We start from the raw sequence: 23,929 nt of genomic DNA on the forward strand, positions 1-23,929 counted from the left end.
GGACTTTAAAAGAAACCTCATAATCGGCAATTGAAAAGCTTCTTTCCCCTCTTTTGGCACTTAATTTTGTACAGATATATTCCATTTTTGTGAGGGTTTAAAATATATATATATATACACCATAACTTTCTTTTCAGCTTGTCAATTTCAAGCTCTCGCTCTGGCCGCATGATTCCAGCTTCTGTTTGTGGCAGGACCTTAATGTTCTTGGAATGCAACTCAGTTCCATAAAGTGCTTTGATGGCCATGGTTGAAAAGCCTGTGCAATTGTTAAGATTCATCACCACCATTATCCTAGCAGGATCACTTTCCCGCTGATTCCCCTCTTCCCAGTAGGGTTGCCTGTCTATGCTGATTTGTATTTTGCAGCTGTGTTCATGCAGACACCCTTACAATGTCTCTTACCCTGGGATTGCTGCTAACAACTTGGTTTTTAACTTAACATGGGGGGAAATATCAATTAGAGCTTTTAATATGCAACTCATTTTATAGGCTACTGTCCTTTTCTTTTCTGAGAATTGCATTAATATTTATGTGTCATTTATCTTTCAGAATATTGGCAAAAAGATGTCCTGTCAAGAATTCATTGCCAACCTTCAGGGAATGAATGAAGGCAAAGATTTCCCAAGGGAACTCTTGAAGGTGAGGCACTATATTATCTTTCCGTTGTGGGAATACAACATTAACTCTAACTCTGCCGTCCGGCTGTGCTAGGGTGATGCTTTCAAAATGATCGAGCTTCTTGTACTTTAATGATTTTTATTTGTTCGTTAGAATGAATGGTAATACATGTGATTGGCATATAGCAGGCACTATCAATTTATCTTTGATGTTCTAGTTATGGACATTTATTTTGACCACTCCTAGTGCAGCTGTTCCCACACTCTGCACTGGGAGAGGGGCTGAAGCCATTACACCAGCACATTGGATTCTGCCACCATTCTAGGACAGGGATGGACAAGCCTGAGGCTTGAAGGGCCTCCTTTGTTTTTGGTTTTTACTAGAATCTCAAGCTTCACCGGAGCCAAATGATGGTGCATGGGGGCTTTTGTATATTTAGGACAGTATGCACCTTAAATAATTTTGCACAAGCAATTATTGCTTACTCAATGGGACTTCCCCCCTCTTCCCCTCTCCTTCCTCTGCTTGCACCTTGTGTCATCCTCAAGTCTGCTCCAGGGGGTTGGGGAAACCCCCAGAACAGATTTAGGGGTGCAGGAAGGAGAAGGGGGGAACATTTAGTTGCACCGATGGAATGTTCTCCTTATTTCTGTGTTGAATTCTCCCTGTAAGGTTGTATCCACTGATAGTCATATTCAGAGTAAGCCCATTGAAAGTAAGGGGTCTGACTAACTTAGACTTCTTAATTTCAGTGGGTCTACTTGGAATAGGACTAGCATTGAATACAACCCTTAGCATTAAGGACCAGAGTTCGTTTGAGCACATGTTTAGAGTAGACATTTGTTTTCAGGATTAGATCTGACCTGACAGTCGTTTCTCAGGCATATGTGCGCGCACACACATAGTTTCCCTGCAAGCTTTTTCTTGGTTCAGTAACCTAATGGGGGTGGAGGACCATTTTCGTGTTTGCTGCTGTTTAAACCATTGGGAAGCAAAACCTCACTTGCCGATCTGCTAAAAACTACTCCCATGGTCTACCAATAGATCACGATCTACCTATGCCTGCAATATGATACTTGGAGCAGGAAAATGGGACGCACCATTGATGTGTCATGGCTGCCAATGCTTACCCAGCAGCATTGTACCAAGGGAGGAAGTTATAGATGAACCAACGTTCTCTGATGCAGCGTGGGTTATGGGTGCAGCAGTATCCCAGAAGCATCGCCATTGCCCAGAAAGCACAATCCCACCCCTGAACCCTGACTCACTGAACAAAGAGGAGGACAGGATGTCAGCAGGCAGTGCTAATATACTATCTCACAGTTGGAAACAGAATACCTGTCCTTAGTTTTGGGAGCTGATTGAGACAATATATGCCCTTCCTTTCTAGTGTAAGAGTGAACAGTGCACCTCCAGTTTTAATTTAGAAAACATGTGGCTTGAGTATCAAAACTTTGGCAAACATTGCCTTAATATTAAAAAGGTAAAGGGACCCCTGACCATTAGGTCCAGTCGTGACCGACTGGGGTTGCGGCGCTCATCTCGCTTTATTGGCTGAGGGAGCCGGCATGCAGCTCCCTCATGTGGTCATGTGGCCAGCATGACTAAGCAGCTTCTGGCAAACCAGAGCAGCGCACGGAAACGCTGTTTACCTTCCCACCAGAGTGGTACCTATTTATCTACTTGCACTTCAACGTGCTTTCGAACTGCTAGGTTGGCAAGAGCAGGGACCGAGCAATGGGAGCTCACCCCGTCGTGGGGTTTCGAACCGCCAACCTTCTGATCGGCAAGTCCTAGGCTCTGTGGTTTAACCCACAGCGCCACCCATGTCCCTTTGCCTTAATATTAGTCCATGCTTAAGTCTTCCGAGGATCATGGATCTGGTGTGTGTGTTTACAGGAAAATGAGTTTAGAGGAGTGAGTGAAATTGTTTCTGGCCCTGTTGTGCTCACAGGCATCTTAGCATGCCTTAGACCTCCATGTGCTTGTTGATCAATAAGATCAGAACAGAAGAAACTGGATTCCTCTCCAGGCTTCTTGATCAGAGCTGTTTTTATGCAGCATTGGAACCTGCACGGCACCAGAGGCCAGATGTAGCAAGGACAATGCACAACAGGGGCCTTTTGTTCATATACGACTCCCAATCCAATAAGGTATATGGAGGCAGATCTTGCTTCAGCACTTGAATTGTCCAAACTGGATTGAGACTAGCAAGTGCCTTGTGTAATAAGCGAAAGCAGAGAAAGCCAGACAGGCTTTTTATTAGAAAGCTAAGGCTGCCTGAGGAGTATTTATGGTAACAGGTTTTTTTCTAGGTAGCTTTGGAAAGAAGGTGCCTTTGGGCTTTTACATTTGAATGGAAGATATAATTTGAGATCGGGACATTCTGTATGGTACACATTACTGCTTTTCTCCCCTTGCGTGCCGAGTTGCATATGTGTTCACTCAATTTGTTCCAGCAGACGAATCTGAATAGTTGGAGAAGCCTGAGTTTGAGGTGCTGAACATTCCCCATTGTCGGCACTAATAGGAATGTTTCTCTTTCTTTTGTCCGATTTGCTTGTGTAGGAACTGCTGGTTGCTACTGCATTTAGTTTGCAATGGAAGATTTTTTTTTAAAATGATGTTTTGGTGCACAAAGAAGTGTGACTTGAAGTCTTGTAACACCAGCAAAGGAAGACTTATGTTGATTTTTTGGTCTTTCCTTTTGTTGTGATCCTGAATGAAACATATTGATACTTGGAATAGAAAAGTTCTGTATGCCCCCTGCACTGCAGTTGGAATCTGGAGGGTAAACTGGCCTAGAATTTGGTCTAGGGAGGGTTAGGAATAGCAAATAATTTCTATCTGTGAAGCAATGCAGATCTGGGCCTGAGCGGAATTGGGATGGGAGAATTACGGAAAGTTTCAGGTAAGCTGCTATAAGTTCCTTGGAGGATGGGTGAGAAATGAGTGCAATAAACAAGCCTAGTCAAACTTTACTCAGTGCTGGATTTTTCTGCAGTAGAAGTAGCCAACTTGGTGCTCTCCCGATATTGAGGGCTACAGCTCCAATCCGCTCCAGCCAGCATAGCCAGCAGTCAGGGGTGATGGGGAGTTGTAGTCCACAACATCTGGAGGGCTTTCCTGTGGCTTTCCGATTTTTTCCACTTTGAGGGAGGCCTCTCCCGTGAAGAATCTACCTGCATGCTGCAAATAGGTTTGTGGGGCATATTCTAGGGAGAATACAGTGGTACCTTGGGTTACATACGCTTCAGGTCACATACGCTTCAGGTTGCACACTCCACTAAGCCAGAAATAGTGCTTCAGGTTAAGAACTTTGCTTCAGGATAAGAACAGAAATCGGGCTCTGGCGGCGCGGCAGCAGCAGCAGGCCCCATTAGCTAAAGTGGTGCTTCAGGTTAAGAACAGTTTGAGGTTAAGTGCGGACCTCCGGAACGAATTAAGTACTTAACCCGAGGTACCACTGTACTCATCTTGCCCAGGGTACTTGGGGGGGGGGGCTCTCAGTGTTTGCCCACATGAACTGAAGATCACACTGTAGAATACAGTCTGCGCTCTCCTACAGCTGCATTGAAGGGGGTCAGACCTCACCTGGAGTACTGTGTCCAGTTCTGGGCACCACAGTTCAAGAAGGACACTGACAAACTGGAACGTGTCCAGAGGAGGGCAACCAAAATGGTCAAAGGCCTGGAAACGATGCCTTATGAGGAACGGCTAAGGGAGCTGGGCATGTTTAGCCTGGAGATGAGGAGGTTAAGGGGTGATATGATAGCCATGTTCAAATATATAAAAGGATGTCATATAGAGGAGGGAGAAAGGTTGTTTTCTGCTGCTCCAGAGAAGCGGACACGGAGCAATGGATCCAAACTACAAGAAAGAAGATTCCACCTAAACATTAGGAAGAACTTCCTGACAGTAAGAGCTGTTCGACAGTGGAATTTGCTGCCAGGGAGTGTGGTCGAGTCTCCTTCTTTGGAAGTCTTTAAGCAGAGGCTTGACAACCATATGTCAGGAGTGCTCTGATGGTGTTTCCTGCTTGGCAGGGGGTTGGACTCGATGGCCCTTGTGGTCTCTTCCAACTCTATGATTCTATGATAACCGCAGCTGCATTGAAGGGGGTTGGACTTGATAACCATTGGGGTCCATTCCAACTCTGCAATTCTATGATACACTTTTAATAAATAAAATAAAAGCGAAACTGGTGCTTTTATTTAGGCTGGTACCCTTAGGGCTGAAGGGCTGAAGAATATCAGCTCTTAAGCCTCAGCAACCGAAAATAATTTCCAGCCAATATGTTTTGGGGTAGAAAGGCCTAGCTCTGATGAAGGTTGCTCATCTGGTCTCCCCACATCCCTCCCTGGTTCCCTAGATTGGAGCCGCTGCTTCTTTCTTGGCTTCTGTCCTAGACAAGTATGTAGGAATTATTCAAGCATGTGTTTTTAAAGATACTGGCTCTGGCTGTTTGTGACTGAGAAAGCTTCAGCCAATGTTGACAAATCAGCTTATTTATAATGCTGTCTTGGAGAGGTGCAGCGGAATGGCCCCAGACTCTAATTACAGGCTCTTATTGACTGGATCGATCTCGAGCGCCGTATTTAAGCAGCCCACTTAGTGTAATAAAGGCAGCTTCCTCTTCATCCCTCTCTCCCAGATGTATATCTTTCTGCTAGCAGATTGTACTTTTTATGACCGTATTCCAGACATAGTCCTCCCAGCTGCTCTAAATGAATTGGCCAATATCCCCCAGTTCCTTCAGCTGGAATGAAGATTAAAGACCTGTCTAGGCTAAACGTGTGGCGAGGATGTTGCATTCCATCAGATCTCTGGCTGGTGTAGCTCAGTTCTAAAAAACCCGACGACGGTTGCCTTAATTTGGATGTGCCTTGCATATCTTCTGAAATGAGAAGAGAAAGGAGGTTGTTGAAACTGTCTGGTTTCTTCTTTCAACAAGCCTTGAACTTCCTTTTCTCCTTCTTACATTTGGTCAAACAAACTCAAGTCTCTTGTGAAAGGGGGCTTATTTGTATGTTATATAAAGGGATTAAATGGTTCCTCTGGTAAGAGTTTTCAGGTGTGGGCATGCACCACCGGGGGAGATTTGATTTAAATCAAATTGATTCACGATTTAAATCACAATTTAAATGACTAGTCAGTAAGACTTGATTTTTCATTTTTCTACAGAAAGACTCATTCTTGCTGGTATAATCTTATAATAATAAATTTTCAGAATAGTTTTTATAGCCATATCAAAAATTACTGATTTGGTTATACTATTAGAAATACATAGACAGATCATTGTGAAATCATTGCGAGGTTTAATAAGTTAACTGTTTATATTTGGACAACTTTTCTGCTGTACTTTATTGGAAGGAGGAAAATAATCATTTCCTTAATAACAATTTAAACAACTTATTTACCTAAAACAATAACATTATAGCATATGTTTGTTAACTAATGTGGTTAAACAAAACAAAAAAACCAAAAAACAAAACTTAGACTGAGTTTTAACACACATGAAAAACTTAAAACAAATCCTTATTTCCTGATGAATAGTCTTTTTGGACTATAATATAACTTAAATAGAAAACTATATTTAGAAAGATTTTTCCTCCAAAAGCATTTTATTTAAAAAATCTGATTTAAATTTTAAAAATCTGGTTTAAATTTTAAAAATCTGATTTTTTAATATATATATATTTAAAAATCATTGATTTTTATCCACCCTGTGCAGCACACATAGAACAAAACCACCTCTTTTCTAATCTCTTGCATGGGAATGACTGCGGTGTAGCTCAGGGCCATAGGGGAAGGGGAGCCCCCAGTGCAGCTCCTGCGGGGGGGGGGGGCTGGAAAAAATTCTAGTTGTTTGCAATTATATCTATCTCGTTATATTCAATTGAGTTCCTATTGAACAAGAGAAAAGAAAGCCCCATTTGGGATCTGAGGCATAAAGATGTAGAAAGAAAGTTACATGTTGCAGGGAGTTAGTACAGTGCGTAGTAAGCCCAGGGAACTTGGTGCCACAAGGTGTGGTGATGGTCACCAATTGAGAAGGCTTTAAAAGGGATTAGACCAGGGGTCAGCAAACCTTTTCAGCAGGGGGCCGGTCCACTGTCCCTCAGACCTTGTGGGGAGCTGGACTATATTTTGAAGAAAAAAATGAACGCCCCACAAATAACCCAGAGATGCATTTTAAATAAAAGGACACATTCTACTCATGTAAAAACACGCTGATTCCTGGACAGTCCATGGGCCGGATTTAGAAGGCGATTGGGCCGGATCCGGCCCCTGGACCTTAGTTTGCCAGTGTGGTGTAGTGGTTAAGAGTGGTGGACTTGTAATCTGGTGAACTGGGTTTGCTTCTCCGCTCCTCCACATGCAGCTGCTGGGTGACTTTGGGCTAGTCATACTTCTCTGAAGTCTCTCAGCCTCACTCACCTCAGAGTGGTTGTTGTGGGGAAGGAAGGGAAAGGAGAATGTTAGCTGCTTTGAGACTCCTCCAGGTAGTGATTAAGCGGGATATCAAATCCAAACTACTACTACTCCTCCTCCTCCTCCTCCTCCTCCTCTTCTTCTTAAGCCAATGCAATTCTGGGCTGCATCAATAGGAGTATAGCGTCTAGATCAAGGGAAGTAATAGTGCCACTGTATTCTGCTCTGGTCAGACCTCACCTGGAGTACTGTGTCCAGTTCTGGCCACCACAGTTCAAGAAGGACACTGACAAACTGGAACGTGTCCAGAGAAGGGCAACCAAAATGGTCAAAGGCCTGGAAATGATGCCTTATGAGGAACGGCTAAGGGAGCTGGGCATGTTTAGCCTGGAGAAGAGGAGGTTAAGGGGTGATATGATAGCCATGTTCAAATATATAAAAGGATGTCACATAGAGGAGGGAGAAAGGTTGTTTTCTGCTGCTCCAGAGAAGCAGACATGGAGCAATGGATCCAAACTACAAGAAAGAAGATTCCACCTAAACATTAGGAAGAACTTCCTGACAGTAAGAGCTGTTCGACAGTGGAATTTGCTGCCAGGGAGTGTGGTGGAGTCTCCTACTTTGGAAGTCTTTAAGCAGAGGCTTGACAACCATATGTCAGGAGTGCTCTGATGGTGTTTCCTGCTTGGCAGGGGGTTGGACTCGATGGCCCTTGTGGTCTCTTCCAACTCTATGATTCTATGATTCTTCCTATGGATTAGACAACATAATGTAGGATAAAGCTATAAGTGGCTGTAAGCTATAAGTCCTGATGGTTATATGCTACCCCAAAGATCAGAGGCAGCATTCTCTGAAATACCAGTTGCTGGTAGGGTGGGAGGCAGAAGGGGGCGGGCATAGCCTGCTTGTGGTGTTCCAGAGGGGCATTGGTTGGCCCCCGTGAGAAACAGGATGCTGGACTGAGAAGCTTTTGGGATGCTCTTGAAACATGTCTGCAGCTGATAATGCTGCCAATGGAAAATAGATGTGGCAGTCTGCCCTTCCTCAAGGGCATTTTTCATACAACTTAAGAGGCGCAGGTATGTGAAACATCACTTTCTAAATTAAATATGGGAGGTGGCTTAGAGGGAACTCCTGAATACCTACAGCCTCCTTTCCCCCCAAGCCTCCCAATGTTTCCTGTTGGATTTGCTTGGTATCTGTGGGTCCACCAGATGGCACTAGGCCACCGTGGTAGCAGCACACCAGTTGTGTTGGACTATCTTATCTCCTGTGGGACTAGAGACGCCCACTGCCTGTAATTAATAATAAAACAGGAAGCGTGGAATAGATTTTATCTCTGAGTCATAGCTCTCCCTCTTTTCTCTAGCTCTAGTCCCATTTTGGAGGTTTCTGCTACATCAGTAGCTGCATCTGAAGGAATGGTGTAGTCTCTTAATAACCTTTCTGAAGGTTTAGTAATAGATGGTGGGGGTCAATTCTACTTTTCTAGAAGAAGAGCTCACCACGAACTTCTCCCTTGGTTCTCTCAGAATGCCAATGGCGTCCACCTGAGAAGTGGATGAGATGAGCTCCTGTGAACTCTGGCTAGAAAAAAAGCTCTGGTGGTAATCATAAGAAGCTATAAAACAGTAGAGTTGTTTTTTTTTTAATTATTTAACCCTATGAGTTAAACTTGGCTCCAATAGTTCACTGTACAGCTCTGACCACTCTGCCACCTGGCTCCTCCCTCTGCCCATCCCAGTAAGCATCAGTGAGGCTATTGCTGTGGCTTTCCCTCAACTGGACTTCTTCTGTAGCCCAAGGGCAACTATCAGAGCTGATGTTTCTGGCAGGGAGGAGAGAAGCAGAACCCTGTAGCCAGCGTGGTGTAGTGGTTAAGAGCGGTGGACTCGTAATCTGGTGAACCGGGTTCGCTTCCCCGCTTCTCCACATGCAGCTACTGGGTGACCTTGGGTTAGTCACACTTCTCTGAAGTCTCAGCCTCACTCACCTCACAGAGTGTTTGTTATGGGGGAGGAGGGGAAAGGAGACTGTTAGCTGCTTTGAGACTCCTTAGGGGGAGTGAAAGGCGAGATATCAAGTACAAACTCTTATTCTTATTCTTCCTCTTCTCCCTTTCTGGCCTTTGGAAGGGGAACCAGGCAGGGCTTCCACCTGCTGTAATGTTCTCTGAGCTGTGTGTATGTCTAATCAGCTGATGGGTGAATCCAGAGTGTGTTTCTTTGCTCTATAGTTCCAGGAGTAAAGGTTACCTGGTTTGGATCTGCTCAGTATCTGAACGAGAGAGTGCCTGGAAGTGTCACTTACTCTCCTGTAAGCTTCTTGTGATGGACAGGATATAAATATATCAAAACCAGCCCAGTGCCTTGTGACTTACTAGGCATAAACTGAACCTGATGGCTTCTTGGCTGTATTTTTTTTTGTTTTTTGTTCAAAGGCCACCATATCTGGTAATCAGAGCTTCCTGGTTTGTTTATTACTGTGTCATTTCATAAATATGTATCATCTTCCTTTTCTGAATAGAAATATTTTATTCAAAATAGTGGGCAAAAATATAAGAAAAGCACAACATTATAAAGCAACATTATAATAGCAGGAGAGATGATAAAGCAGTGAAAGGAGAACAAAATATTAGACCACCTGCCTGAAAGTAGGAAGAGAGGAGAGACAGTCAATTCTCAACAGAGAGAGGATCCCACAGCAAAAGTGAGCAGGTCCTGTCTCTGGTATACAGCAGCCATCTTCCTGGTGGTGATGGGCAAGAGAGCAGAGTTATCATAAAACACGGGCAGGTTCATGTGGGCCTTAAGGTGACACTTTCCTCAATCTGTTTTTGGTGCTTCAAAGACTAGTACTAGCACTTGGGGCCCAACTTGCACTTGGGGCCCACTTGAGGTAGTAGTAGTAGTAGTAGTAGTAGTAGTAATAATAATAATAATAATAATAATAATAATAATAATAATAATAATAATTTGTTATTTATACCCCGCCCATCTGGCTGTGTTTCCCCAGCCACTCTGGGCGGCTTCCAACAAAACACCAAAATACAATAACCTATTAAACATTAAAAGCTTCCCTAAACAGGGCTGCTTTCAGATGGTTGCATTATTATCATTTTTAAATTGGATACAACAGGCCGAGGTGGAGTGGGGGCAAACAAAATGGGGAAAGTGCAGTAGTGGTGGATTTTAAGCTTTTCCTCCTGCACGGCAGTCCTGACAAGAATTGCCTCTAGCTGTTATTTGACTTGCGAAGGTTGCTTCCATTGGCACCAATAGGAGCTCCCTTCTCAGGCCAAACAGCAGAGTGTTTCTTGGAGCGATGGTGCAAAGATTTGATGGTTGCCAAAAGCATACATCAGTTTGCTTAAAAAAACAAGGTTTGTGTGTGTGTGTTTGTGTCTTGGTGAATCGTTAATATTGCTTGTAGGTGTTTTGAGGTGCTAAAAAAAGAAAGAAAGATGCAGCAGTAAACATTTGTAAAAGGCCCTGCTTGCTTCCTGGCTGTCATGTTCGCTTCTGTTCTCAACTTTTTGTTGTCTACTGCAGTATTTTCATATTATTGTGACTTAAGAGTTTTGATTGATATTTGTTTATATTACTTTGGATTGCTTTTTGCCCTCTGGTGTTTTTAGCCATCTTGAGCGCCTCATTGAAAAGCAGGAAATAACTGGTTTAAAAAGTAAACAATGTGTTTTTGTGTTTTTTGTTTTGGTAATCTAATCTTGAAAATATCTCGCAGTACCCCTTTATCAAAATCTTAAATGATGCCCCTGCTGTTGCTTCTTCTGCTTGAGACCACTCTAGCCTCTTTGCCTGATTTTTGTCTGCTCAAAATTAGCTGTTGTTAGAACAGTAGAGTCTTCAGAGGTTTTCATGATGAGTACAGCTAGTACTTCAGGAAGTTACCCCAAGCCATATGCCACCAGCGGCATATGCCTTGCAAATGTAACGCACATACGGTCGTGGCAAAAACCCCACTGCTTATAATATGTGTAGGTAGTTCTGAAAGCACTACGTTCACACGGCATTTAAAAAAAATACACAGCACCACCACCTAAAATCCAAGGAGATCTGGCTTCATATGTCTGCAGTTCCACCAAGTTTTTTAGGTTTAATATGTAAGTGTAGGTGGGTTTAAGATGGACAGCTGTGTGCAGAATAAGCAGCCAGATCAAAAATAATCGAAATATACGCTTAATATGCATGTAATGAAAATGAGTGAACACAGATGCGGCTCTCACAAGCAGGTGCATTTGTGCATTTTCTCAGAATAGTTTCCAATGTTTAATCACAGCATATTCATAAATAGGAGCATGCAAAGAAACTTTTCGTCAAAGCATTGTGCATGTGTGTGTGTGTGTGTGAGAGAGAGAGAGAGAGAGAGAGAGAGAGAGAGAGAATTGTATGCAAACCGGTTTTTTTGTTTTTTCTTGTTATCTTTTTGCTTTGGAAAACACCAGACACCAGAACAGGGTTGAAAATTCAAGGATGAGATTTTACCTTGTATTGGAAATGAAGGAAGAGAGAGAGAGAGAGAGAGAGAGAGAGAGAGAGAGAGAGAGAGAGAAAGAAAGAAAGAAAGAAAGAAAGAAAGAAAGAAAGAAAGAAAGGACTTGTGAGTGAAATGGAAATGTATGTGCCTAAATGAAGCTGTATACTGTAGTTGGGTGTGAGTAGAATAAGCAGGCATGTTGATGATAGTGCATGCAATGTACAGTAGGTGTAGAGTGGGAAAGAACCGAGTGAGAGGGAGATTTACAGTCTAATCTATGTGACTATGCATAAGAAACAGAGCAAGTACAAGACAGATTCTCTGCAGTGTATATGCAGATATGATTTCGGAGTTTAGCTACCGGTAAGTGAAAGCTAACTCTTATTCAATAATTGGGAGTGGATAGGAGGATCTTATGCTCTCATATACCACAGGCTTTATCCATGGTTTAAAATCCCACTCACAGTTAAAGGGAGATGTCGGTGATTAAGGAATACCAGGCCTCTCACTTAGCCAAGATTCTGACCTAGGGCTTGAAGCTGGGTTGTAAACCCTACTTAACTTGGTTACTCTAACTGCAAATTGTGCTATTTGTAGTTAGGGTGGGACTGGAGAATGAGCAGATACTGGAGAGAGAGAATATGTGACCTGAAATTTCAAGTAAGGTAGCCCCAGTATTACATCAGTATCAGCCTAATTGTATGTGAGACTTTGTTGAGCAGGGCCAGCTCTGCCGTTTGGCAGAGTGGGCAGTTGCCTCAGGGTTGCACAAGTGAAGAAGGCAATGCTCTGCTGCTTCGCCTCCCAAAAGACAACTAAGTCTTTGCTTTTTGACACTAGGGAGAACAACATACCGGGGGCCGGGGGAGAATGGGAGATGGGAAAGTAACAATGGGCAAATAGTAACTGATGTTAGCGCATCGGCTTCATCCAGCTAGCGAGAAAGATGGAAGGCGGAAAGCCAAAGGTTCCATGAGGAAAGTGGGTTTTGAGGAGGGGTTTGACAGAAAACAGAGGCCTTTTTTCAGGTGTTTTTTAAAAGTTATTATGTGAAGGGTGGTGAATTAGCTCTGCCTTACCCCCACAATGCCTGTTTTCAAGTTGGAAGGAGATTGTCTGCCGTGTGGAACCTCTTGTCTGAGAGGAGGGTTTCTATGCAGTTTGGAATCCCTTTGTTTCAAAGCATGTGGGTGAAGGAGGTTTCAAAAACCGTGGGGTGTCTCCATGGATACAAGAGGGTCTCCGTTGCAGACGGTCCCTTTGCCAGCTCAGAGAAGGTGACCAAAACTGTCATGGGGCAGATCTAACACTTGTCTCCACTATTCCCCCCACCTCCCTAGGGTGGGAACTTAGGAGTTTAAATAATGCTTGAACAGGGCTTGGACACTGCGTAGATCCTCTGAGAAAGAATTCCAGGCATAAGGAGCAGCAAGGGAGAATGGGAGAACCATGGTTAGAGTGTCATGCTAGCATTGGGGGCAACCCAGGTTCAGTTCCCGAGCCAGCAATGAAGCTCCCTTGGTGACCTTGGGCCAGTCACCCTCAGCCCCTCCTACCTCACTAGTGATGTGAGGATGAAATGTTTGCAGGTTGAGGTGCAGAGGAAGAACCATGTATGCCACCTTAGAATGAATCACAGATTCAGGTGAACTTCCACTGTGCAGAGGTGGCTGAAAAACAGCAACCTGAGTAGCAGCTGTTGCCACGAACCGGTAGTCTACCTGGTCTGTCTTTTCGCTGCTTCTGTCCTCCACTTCAGCTGTCTGTGTGCTTTGCTGTGTTCCAAGAGTTCCAAGACTGGTTAGTGGTCTTGGCACATGCAGGAGACGACAGTTTCCAGACACAGTGGCTGTATCTCTGCCTGGAGCGGTACAGCTTGCGAGAGCAGAAATAAAATGCAGCCAGCTAGAACGTGCTGTTGCAGCCAGATTTTATTGTTGTGTCTCCTCTCTGTGTCTTCACACCCATCACTTCTTGAACTCGGGGACAAAAAGTACCCAGGCTTTTAAGTGGCAAAATACACATATGTCTCAGTCACTTGTAAATGGTGTGTACACATTTAAATGGCCATGTTTCCCTACTATGTATGGGGTCTCTATCCTTTTCCAGTTGTTGCTTCCAAGCATTTAATGAGGACTCTTCCTTCATTGTCTGCTTGATTAAATCTTTTTTTATAAAATAAAATAATGACCCGGTTTCTAACCGATTTAACTTGGCAGGTGCTGTTTTATTGATTTTGTGTTGACATCCAATTGTTTTCTCTTTATACTGTTTCTGTTATTTCTTATTGGCATTGAGTTATTTTTATCTACCTTGCTGTTGTAATCCAAGGTTTGCTACCTTAGAGAACCCAAGAATATAAAAAAGAGCCCAGCTAGATCAAGCCAATGACTCATCTAGTCCAGCATCCTGGTCCCACAGTGGCCAACCAGACGTCTTGGGAGAAACCTGCTACCAGGAGCACAAGAGCACTCTCCCCTCCTGCATTTTCCAGCAATTGGCATTCATACGCATAGTGCCTTTGACTGTGGAGGCAGCTCATAGTCAACATGGCTAGTAGCTATAGGTAGCCTTATCCTCTATGAATTTCTCTAATGCTCTGTCAATGCCATCAGGTTAAGTGCATCACTACCTCCTCTAAGAGCGAGTTCCGTAGTTCAACTTATGTGCTGTGCAAAAAAACAACAACAAGCCAAAACTTTTTTTTATCTTTCTTGAATCTTTCTACATTCAGCTTCATGGGATGTCTACTAGTTCAAGTGTTAGGGAATGGGGGGGGGGAGGCTTTTCTGCATCCACTTTATCCATGCCTTGCATAATTTCACACACTTCTATCATGTTACTTCTTACTCCCCATTTCTCTTAAGTTAAAAGGTACAAATTGCAAGGTTTCCTCATAGGGGATTTTGATCATTTTGGTTGCCCATTTCTGAACCTTAACCAGCTCTGCAATACTCCTTTTTAAGGCGATGCAACCAGAATTGTACACAGTATTCCAAATGCAGTCGCAGCCAGAGATTTGCATAATGGTATTATGCTATCTGAAGTTTGATTTTCAATTCCTTTCCTAATGATTCCTAGCATGGAATTTACATCCTTCCCCCCAAGCTATCTCACACTGGGTCTAAACCTACATTCAGCTATCCACTGCAACCCCAAGTTCTTGTTCCTAGTCAGTCACCGCTAGTTCCGAACTCTTGACCACGTGTGTGGAATCCAGCACATGTGTGAAATTTTTCCCCAACATGCAACACTTGTTTACACTGAATTGCATTTGTCATTTTGCTGCCCGTTCACTCAGCTTTGCAATGTCCTTTTGGAGCTCTTCACAATCTCTTTTTGTTTTAACAACCTTGAGCAACCTATAGTATCAGCAGATTTGGGCACCTCACTGCTCAACACTAACTCTAAATGGTTTGCAAACAAGTTCAAAATCACAGGTTCCGATACGAATGGTTGGTGGGTTCCATTTTCTGCATCTCTATGTTTGAAATGCTAGGCAAATACACACACTTACATATGCCCATTTTTTTAAACATGCACAAACCATTCGCAAATGACACATCTGGGGATGTTCTCTGCCATATATATTCTACCAGAGTTCAAAATATAAAATCTGTATTGGTACCTAGGCGGTGTCTATATCGCAGCAGGTTTGCACTGATGTGGTTGACTCTTTATCATGTTTCATACTGTTTTGCCAGTGTTGGCTATTTGGTTGTCCTTTACAGTGTTGCTTTTTTTTAAAAAAAGATATTTTGTGGCAGTGACCAACTTTCATCATGACAGATACAGTGGTACCTCTGGTTAAGAACTTAATTCGTTCTGGAGGTCCGTTCTTAACCTGAAACTGTTCTTAACCACTTTAGCTAATGGGGCCTCCAACTGCTGCTGTGCCGCCGCCACCCAATTTCTGTTCTTATCCTGAAGCAAAGTTCTTAACCCGAGATACTATTTCTGGGTTAGCAGAGTCTGTAACCTGAAGCGTCTGTACCCCGAGGTACCACTGTATACCCAGTGGTCCAAAATTGAGCGAGGAAAACGGGACAATCATCCCTCAAGGATACCCCAAACAGGATATTGCTTCAGCTTCTTAAATAAACCTGCCTACTTCACATTCTCTCATCCTCAAAGGGCCCTTAAAAATTATTTGCACGTGGTCCATGTTTCCATGAGCAGCTTCCATATGGTTCAGATAACATTTAAATAACAGAGCCATGTGTGAGAGTGACAGTCATGTGGGTCTTGATCATGGACTCATCACCTCTCCAGGAGGGAGAGCGGGGAAGACCCGGGTGGTCCATTCTCTCTTGTTTGGCTGAGTCATTTAAATGTCATATACTGGAGCTGCTTCCATGCAGCTCCCTGGCATTGTTTCAAAGGGTCCTTAAACGGTAAAGTGTTGGAGTTGGTAGGCATCTCTATCTGCGTTCATAGCAAGCAGCAATAGATTGAATGGGAATTTAGACTGCATTTCCACCATTTCCGTAAAGATGGTTCTGCTGTATTCTCTCCCCGCCCCACTGCCCAATGATCTTTGCTTTAAGACTCCCACCCACCCTCCAACGCTGCTTGAGTTAAATCAGAGAGATTCAAATGAGTAATTTTAAATTTAAATCCGCTTTTCCATTGCACTTTAGATATTCCTAGAAAAAGAAAGAAACACCACACATTTATTGGCCTGATATAACCTTTACAAATGTTGATTTTCAATGGAATACAGGGGATATATATATATCATTGCTTAAATCATATAGAATTTTACTCTTTTCTTCCAACTTGTACCTGATATTACTTAAATGATAAATTGCTCTTTCCTTGTGACTTTTTTTCAGTTGTGTAGGATAATAAGTAAACTGCACACATTCCACAATATATTTAAAAATACAGATTTCTGTTTGCCTTTATTCCTGTGTATACATGAAATAACACTGAGCAAAACAACCTCTTGTAGATAACATGTTCAGAAATTTTTAGAAGCAAGCATTGGTAGACTGAGAAGTGCTTTTTTCCTATTAGATGGTTTGTAAATTTGGTTAGTAGTAATAAATATTTATGATTTTGAGAACTGTGCAAATTTCAGGCCCCAGACAGCTAGGGGGCATAAAAAGTCACCCGGATAAGCTCAGAAGAAGAACTATTTTATTGGGATTCCACAAGACTCTGATTTGAAACTACATCTTTCTAATATTTGACCTAAAGGCCAACATATAAACATATTTCATTTCTTATTAATGGTTATGCATTGGAAGAACTCATCGTTTTCTATTTTGTTATACAGTATTTCCACCCCTTTAGCTGTTTGTATCCTGTTGCCTATTGTAGGTTTCTGCCTCTAATATTCTTACTGTCTGGCATTAATTGTCTTACGGCATATACCAGTAAGCATAACAGAGAAAGCTATATTTAAAATGTCCCATGTGAACAGAAACTGACTTGTTTCATATGTGCCAAAACAGTTAAAAAAAACTTTTACTGGCCTGAACGGGAAACAAACCGGAAAAAGAGGTGAACATGATCTAGAATTGCACTAGAAAGTTTAATGATATGACTCCCTGTGGTTCACAACTCTTTCTCCAAATCTCTGTAGTCTTGAAATCCACAGACAAAGATTTTGTGATCAAAAATGGACAAAAGAAATAGCGCATTGGGATCATATAGTTTATTTTAAAAATCAACTCATTACTAGGAGAAAAGTCCTTTTCCAGTTCATTGTTAAGTCTAGAGAAGCACTGAGATAATAGGAAATGTCAGTTACCAAATGTTTCTATGGTTCCCACTGACTCTGAAATGTCCTTAAGGAGAGATATATGTACTCTCTACTGCTGAAACCTGTTAACTACTTAGCACAACTCCTGGCTGAGATAACTGGCAAGTGCAAGACTGCATTGTGCCATACTGTCCATCTTAAATCCCTTCCTTCCTTCCTTCCTTCCTCCCTTCCTTCCTTCCTTCCTTCCTTCCTCCCTTCCTTCCTTCCTTCCCCTCTCCATTTTCCAAAGAACAACTGTTGTATCAAGTTAGGGCCAAATATATTTAAAACAAGCTTGGAAAGGAGAAAACTGCAGCAATCCCTAAATGTGTCTTAGTTTAATAAAGAATTATGGCAGAAAAAGAAGAAATGCAAATTTTGCACACAAAATGTTGCTGTTTTGGTTTTGTGTTTGTGCTGGAAATAGCAAGGAGTTTACTAGCTGAACATTTTAGGTCAGGCTTTCTGCTGAATTTTATCTTTGAAGCAGGGTTCCCCCCACCCCTGTACAATAAAAGCTATTTCTTCCTGAATTCTTAATTTTTCCCAGCTGGTCTGCTCGCTTGCTCTGTCTTCATGTTGCCTGCCCTCCCCATCTTCCCCTTTTGGAAGCTGCAGAGAGGCATTTATATTATTTTGCTGTCATTCTCTTGCACTTTAATTAAAGATCTGTTTATCTGACTCTTGATTTTTCTGTCTGTCAGGGGTCCTACCCACCCTGTCCCTGCAAAATAAACCTTTGATTAAAGTGAATTAGTGACATTGTGTGTGATCCAGACCATTCATTTCAGATGGCTAAAGGCAAAAGGGAACAAATGTCCATTCACTTGCTTTACATAATGCAAAGTCATCCTGGGTTGACTGCAGTGTACGTAAGAGGCTTAGAAAGCAGAAACCTGGTTGTTGAGTGGAGCTAGCTGTAAAGACCACATTGCACTTATCATTTAAGCACTTGCTTTAGTTACCAGTTAGTTTTGGGGTCCAATTCAGAGCGAGGTCCCCAATTTTTAAGGCTGAAAAAAAAGGGTTATCTGAAGGGAATGCCTTTCCCCATATATTCCCCTGTGGACCTCAATATAATTTGGAGAGTCTCTTCTGGTGTCCACAAAGTGTGGCTGGTGAGATCTATGGTTGAAAGCCTGCTCAGAGAAGTATTTTTTATGTAGGCAAACACACCAAGCTGCCTCCTTCTCAGCCTTATTTAGCTGGGCCTTTGATGTGTGGAATTGGATGCTAGATCAGGTTGTTAATCTTGGTATACAACTGGCATCTATTTTAATGGTTTCTGCTGGAGCTTTTAATGACTGTTATTGTTGGGACTGATTTTTATTGGTTTTGCTCATGTTGCTTGATTTGTATTTGCATTTTTAATTATGAGCCTGTGTGAGAGCTGTGCCAGCGCAGAGGAAGATAGTCTGAAAATGAGAAAATAAATGTTGAATGCTTCGTGTTGTGTATCATCCTACGTTTTGCCACTTGACTATGGCCTAGTTCTTGCAAACAATAAATGAGGACGTATATCTGTATCTTAGCTGCAACACTTTAGATGGAAAGTGCAGTTCCCATGACTGAATCATTCACATAACACTTGGCCCATATCCTTGCACATCAAAAACTATATGACTGTCTGATTGACATCATAGTTCTCTGTGTGATGAGACATTTGTATTTGTGAAAGAGAATTCAGTTATGTGGGTCTTCAGTAATCATAGATTTGCAATCTCATCTCCTCTGCATGAGAAACAGACTCCCGCTTTTTTGTAAGGGCAGAGGAGATAGACATTGCTGTTTAAAACTATGGGTATTGCTGAAGGGTAATGGTCTGGTTCAACCTTCTCCAACCTAGTGCCCTCCGAGCACAATTCAAAGTGTTGCTGCTGACCCTTAAAGCCCTAAACGGCCTCGGCCCAGTATACCTGAAGAAGCGTCTCCACCCCCATCGTTGAGCCCGGACACTGAGGTCCAGCTCTGAGGGCCTTCTGGCGGTTCCCTCCCTGTGAGAAGTGAGGTTACAGGGAACCAGGCAGAGGTCCTTCTTGGTAGTGGTGCCCGCCCTGTGAAACACCCTCCCGTAATCACTGTGTACTTTATCTGTCCTGCATCTTTCAACATTCAGCCCACAAATTCTGGTGTTACTGGAGACAGAAAAAAGCTCTTCTCTCCATCCACTTTCTCCATGCCATTAATAATTTTACAGACTTCTATCATGTCACCTGTCACGGGAAATGGGGTTGCTTGTGTGTAAACCTCCAGCCGTTCCAAACTGCTTGGGGGGGGGTTGTGTCTTTCTCTGACTGAGCAGCCCTTGGCGCTGCTGCTCAGTCGCTAGCAGAATCCGTGAGTGGGCGTCTCCTAAATTTCCTCCAGCATAAGAATTCCTTAACGGACAACCTTCGCCTCGCCTCTCTGCGCGGAAGCCTTCTGCGCAGAGTGGGCGTGCCGAGTGGTGGTCCTCCGCCCTCCTCACTGACTTCACTGGAAGAGTCTCGGAGCCTCACCTCCGAGATGCTCTCTGCCTCTCCCTTCTTCCTGGTGTCACCTGAACTTCCTTCCCCAGATGACGTTCTCTCTCTTCCCTTATTCGTTCCCTCTCCTGCAGAATTTGGGAGCCTCGCCTCTCCCCTCTGCTCTGATGTCAGTTCCCTGACATCACCTCTTACTCAACTTTAAACTAAAACGTCCCAAATGTTGCAATCTTTTCTCACAAGGGAGTTTGCTCCATCCCTGTTGATTATTTTTGTTGCTCTTTGGGGGGCCTTTTTCAAGTCTACAATAGCTTTTTGTCCTGAACTTGTGCAGAATGTTTCTGTTATTTTTTTTATTACCCCTTTGTCACCACAGCCAGCACCTACCACTCCCCATTAAGGGAAATCATTTCCAAAGTAATTCTCCTTTAATTAAAAACGCCCGTGCCCTAACCCTGAGAGAGGCAGTGATAAAATCTTTGTTACCTCCCAAAATGAAGGGAGTTGAATAAACTCTGCCTGCTTTATTGTTCAGTGTTTCAGTTAGTGATGAAGCATACAGGCTGTTTTTTGTTGCCCGTTGCTATCTGAATTACACATTCAGACATTTCAATAAAAGCCACTTATTAGAACCCACTTAAAGTTGCTAAGTGATAGTAAATGCCAAATCCCAAATCAGGAAAGCACATAATGGGAACCATGTATTTGCATGCCTTGCTCATCATTCCTCTCAAAACTCAGAAGCTTTGTTTCAAGCAAAATCAGCCTTTCCCAAGAACAGCAGGGTTCCGTTTGTTATTGTTAGTGTTATTATTACTTAGGGAAATAAAGGAATAACTCAAAGCCCTGGCCAGCAGCAATAGGGCAGAACAAAGCAGCAGATCTATCAGCACAGCAAAAGTCTTGCCATTTTGCGTCAGGGTACAAGGGTTGTGTGTGTGGTTCTACTGTTTTGCTGCACAAGGCCCAGTCGGGTACAACAAATGGGCCAGCTTTGGATCCATTTCCAACCCTGCTGTGCTCCATCGTTGGGCCTTATGATGGCTGCTGCTGCTGGGAACACCTCTGGCGACAGCTACACGTTTCTGCTACACGTTTAGTGGGCACAGTGGGGGCCTCCACCACCCTACCCACCCACACTGGTGGAGCCTAGCAGAGACAGATGCTTCTGCCTTATCCTGACCCCTTCCTGCAGCACAGCAAGAGATTAGGATTGCTCTGTCCATGTCCATTGTTTTATCTTGCAAGTTATGCATCCATTATGTGGGACAGAACAGAGGCTTCAGAACATTTAGTTTCCCTTCACACACTTTTGACACTGAAGTAAATTTCATTTCTTTTTTTTTAAATAATATTTTTATTCATTTTCCAATACAAAATTATACAATCAGAACATCTTATTTATCACCAATTTCTCCTTTTTGACTTCCCTCAACTCGCCTGGTAATCCTTCATGTTACTTACTTCTTCCACATTTCTTAAATTAATATTGCACTACAATATTATTTTACTTTTTATGTTATTTTTAAAACAATATTTCTAACTTATCTTATCACAAAACTTCCTTAAAACTTGCAAACGTTATCTGATTATCACTTAATTTTTGCATATATTCTGTAAATTTTCTCCAGTCTTCTGTGAATCTCTGGTTGCGTCGATTCCGGATCCTTCCTGTTAATTTATCAAGTTCCACATAGTCCATCATTTTCATTCTCCATTCTTCTATCGTAGGTAGCTCTTCTTGTTTCCATTTCTGGGCCGAAGTAAATTTCATTTCTGACAGACAGGTGGCTAGATAGGCTCCACATGAAGCGTGGAGGTGATGGCTAAGATCTACTGTGGCATAGTGACTGTGTATTGATTTACGAAGGCATGGGCATATTGGGTCTAGGGTACCTCAGGGATTGCCTGAACCCTAATATTCCAGCTCGATCACTGATATCATTTTCAGGAGTATTTTGGTCGTTTCTTGCGTTGGTGAGGCTCGTTTGACCACAATGAGAAATCGGGCCTTTAAAATCATTGGCCCAGTCTTGTGGAACAAACACCTGTAGAGATTCAGTAGGCGCCAACTTTTAAACTCCCACTAAACACTTTTCTATTCCACCAGGCCTATGCAGGCAATTAAGAGTACATCCCGCACAATCGTCTATTTATGTTTGTTTTTAATTTATGTTTTGCTTTTAACTTGTTTTCAACTTTTTATGATGTTATTGTTTTTATATTGTTTTATGTTTTTATATTGTTGTAAACTGCCGTGATATATCTTTATGATACAGTGGTATGTAAATATTTTTATAGATAAATAATAAAAGACTTTTTAGCAATTAATGGTTGTCATTTATAATCATTAAGTACGTTTGCTATATTTTGAGTAAAAAAAGTGAGTAAAGATGAAACCTAGTAGCAAATATATTAAGCCTGATTTGGGTTGTAGAAACCTAGTTTCTTTGCCCTCTTTAATATCCCCAGTTACAGTCAAACTTGTTACATTACATATTGTAGTTGTTTTATTAGGAGATAAAGCCTGAGCTCCCTATTAAACGTTGTTGTATTCAGTTTTGTTTGTTTTTTAAAGGGGAAAAAAGGCATTTGGGGAAATAGCATGTTCCAGAATATTTTGAATCTTTCTTTGGAATTGGGAAATCTCTTAATTCAATGTCACATATATTCCGGTCCCTGTGACATATTACTCCCACTTCAGTGTGGGAAGGAAACAAATTGCCAAATATGTCCTTTGATGGTCCTCCCACTGACCTGCTAGAAAATATAAGTTCCAGCCTGCAAGTAGACTGAAGGAGAAGAAGAGAGATAATTTACACCAGCTCCTTAAAAAAACTCACCCCCCTCCCCATTCCCTACTGTTTTGGGAATTATTAGCATGCAAATCTGTTTTTTAAAATGGCAAGGGTAATTCTGTGTAAACAGCTTAAAATGTTTCTTTCCTCAACTGATGAGATTGGTTGTTATTTGGATATTACTGTTTTACCTCATTACCGAGCAGCTTCGTTTGGCTTCAGTCAGGAGGATATTTGTCACCATGCAATTAGCATAGGAGGTCGCACGGCTATTTTTAAAAATCATACATTTAAAGAATCAAGCAAGATTTCAGCATTGTCATGATTAGAATTATTATCTTCTGATTCAGGAATTGCGCCTGGAAAGTAGGTTTTAGGGGCAGGGAGACCGCCTGGGGCAAGGAGACCTTCTCCCCCAGGAGTGCTGAGGCTTGATTTGACAGTCAGCTGTCCAGTTACTGGACCAATGTGAATATCGCTTTCTGAATAATATCTTCCTGTCCCAGAAGCACTTAAAAGAAGCATTCATTCAGAAGTGGCAGCATTTCTGATGGCCAAAGAGCCAGGGTTATGACTGGAATGGACATAGCCATAGCACCCATCTATCAGTGAGCTGCCATTTTGCTTGGAGTTTGCCCACATGAAAAATACCATATTCTGGTGCATGCACCTCCAGCAATGTAGCATGAATAATGTGTGAGGTGTCCCAAAGAATTATGGTGCAAAAGCACTCTTCAAGCCCATCTAAGTGAATGCCTTCTTTCATATGAACTTCCTGAGATCTTCTATGGAGCCCTTGCTCCATCTTTGAGCGGTGGAGAACAGGGGTGGCAAGCAAGAACTGCTCAGTTGTGGCATAGCATTTTTAAAATGTCTTTCCTGAGGAAGTCTGCCAGGCTTAGCACCTTGATGATTTTAGGCAGCACTAGTTCCACCCTTTCCCCTTGCACTGGCATTGTCCCACTGCTCCTCGGGCTTCCTCTGACAAAATGGCCCCGCTGTTCCAGGATGACTTTGTGTCCTATTGGTTTGGTTCTCATTCTAGCCACTTCCAGCCATTGTAGCAGTGGTATGATTGCACCATCATTCATTCAAGACGGCAGCACTGTGCGTAACTCCTATTGGCTTCAGCGAAATTGGTTTCTGCTAAACAAGCAGAACATTGTGCAGTTGTTGGCATCTGTTTATCTTGGGAGATAGTGGATGGGTTAGCCATTAGGGGTAAAGTCAAACCGTTGGAGAGTTATAGCGCCTGCTGTGGCTGTAGAGACCGATACGGGAGAGACATGTTTTATTGCAGCTGGGGCAGGTGAAGGCATCCTGTTTCGCTGTTACATATGCACCATGGTGTTTCTTCTTTC

General features: G+C 42.6%; 2 protein-coding genes across 7 annotated transcripts in view; one reads left to right on the top strand and one right to left on the bottom strand.

The window, feature by feature from the left end:
• Window positions 1-23,929, bottom strand: part of LOC310696250 (uncharacterized protein) — a 960,839-nt gene that overhangs the window by 617,381 nt on the left and 319,529 nt on the right. The window lies entirely within an intron of this gene.
• The window catches only part of LOC310696199 (PH and SEC7 domain-containing protein 3-like), a 152,619-nt gene that overhangs the window by 64,767 nt on the left and 63,923 nt on the right, over window positions 1-23,929 (top strand). For all 6 annotated transcript variants that reach the window (XM_083481404.1, XM_083481403.1, XM_083481402.1 and 3 more), the window contains one exon: window positions 553-642. In XM_083481404.1, coding sequence (XP_083337530.1) covers window positions 553-642 — 90 coding nt within the window. The remainder of the gene's footprint in view (window positions 1-552; window positions 643-23,929) is intronic.

This window comes from Podarcis liolepis (assembly GCF_965112155.1).
Source record: "Podarcis liolepis genome assembly, chromosome: 17".
Taxonomy (NCBI): domain Eukaryota; kingdom Metazoa; phylum Chordata; class Lepidosauria; order Squamata; family Lacertidae; genus Podarcis; species Podarcis liolepis.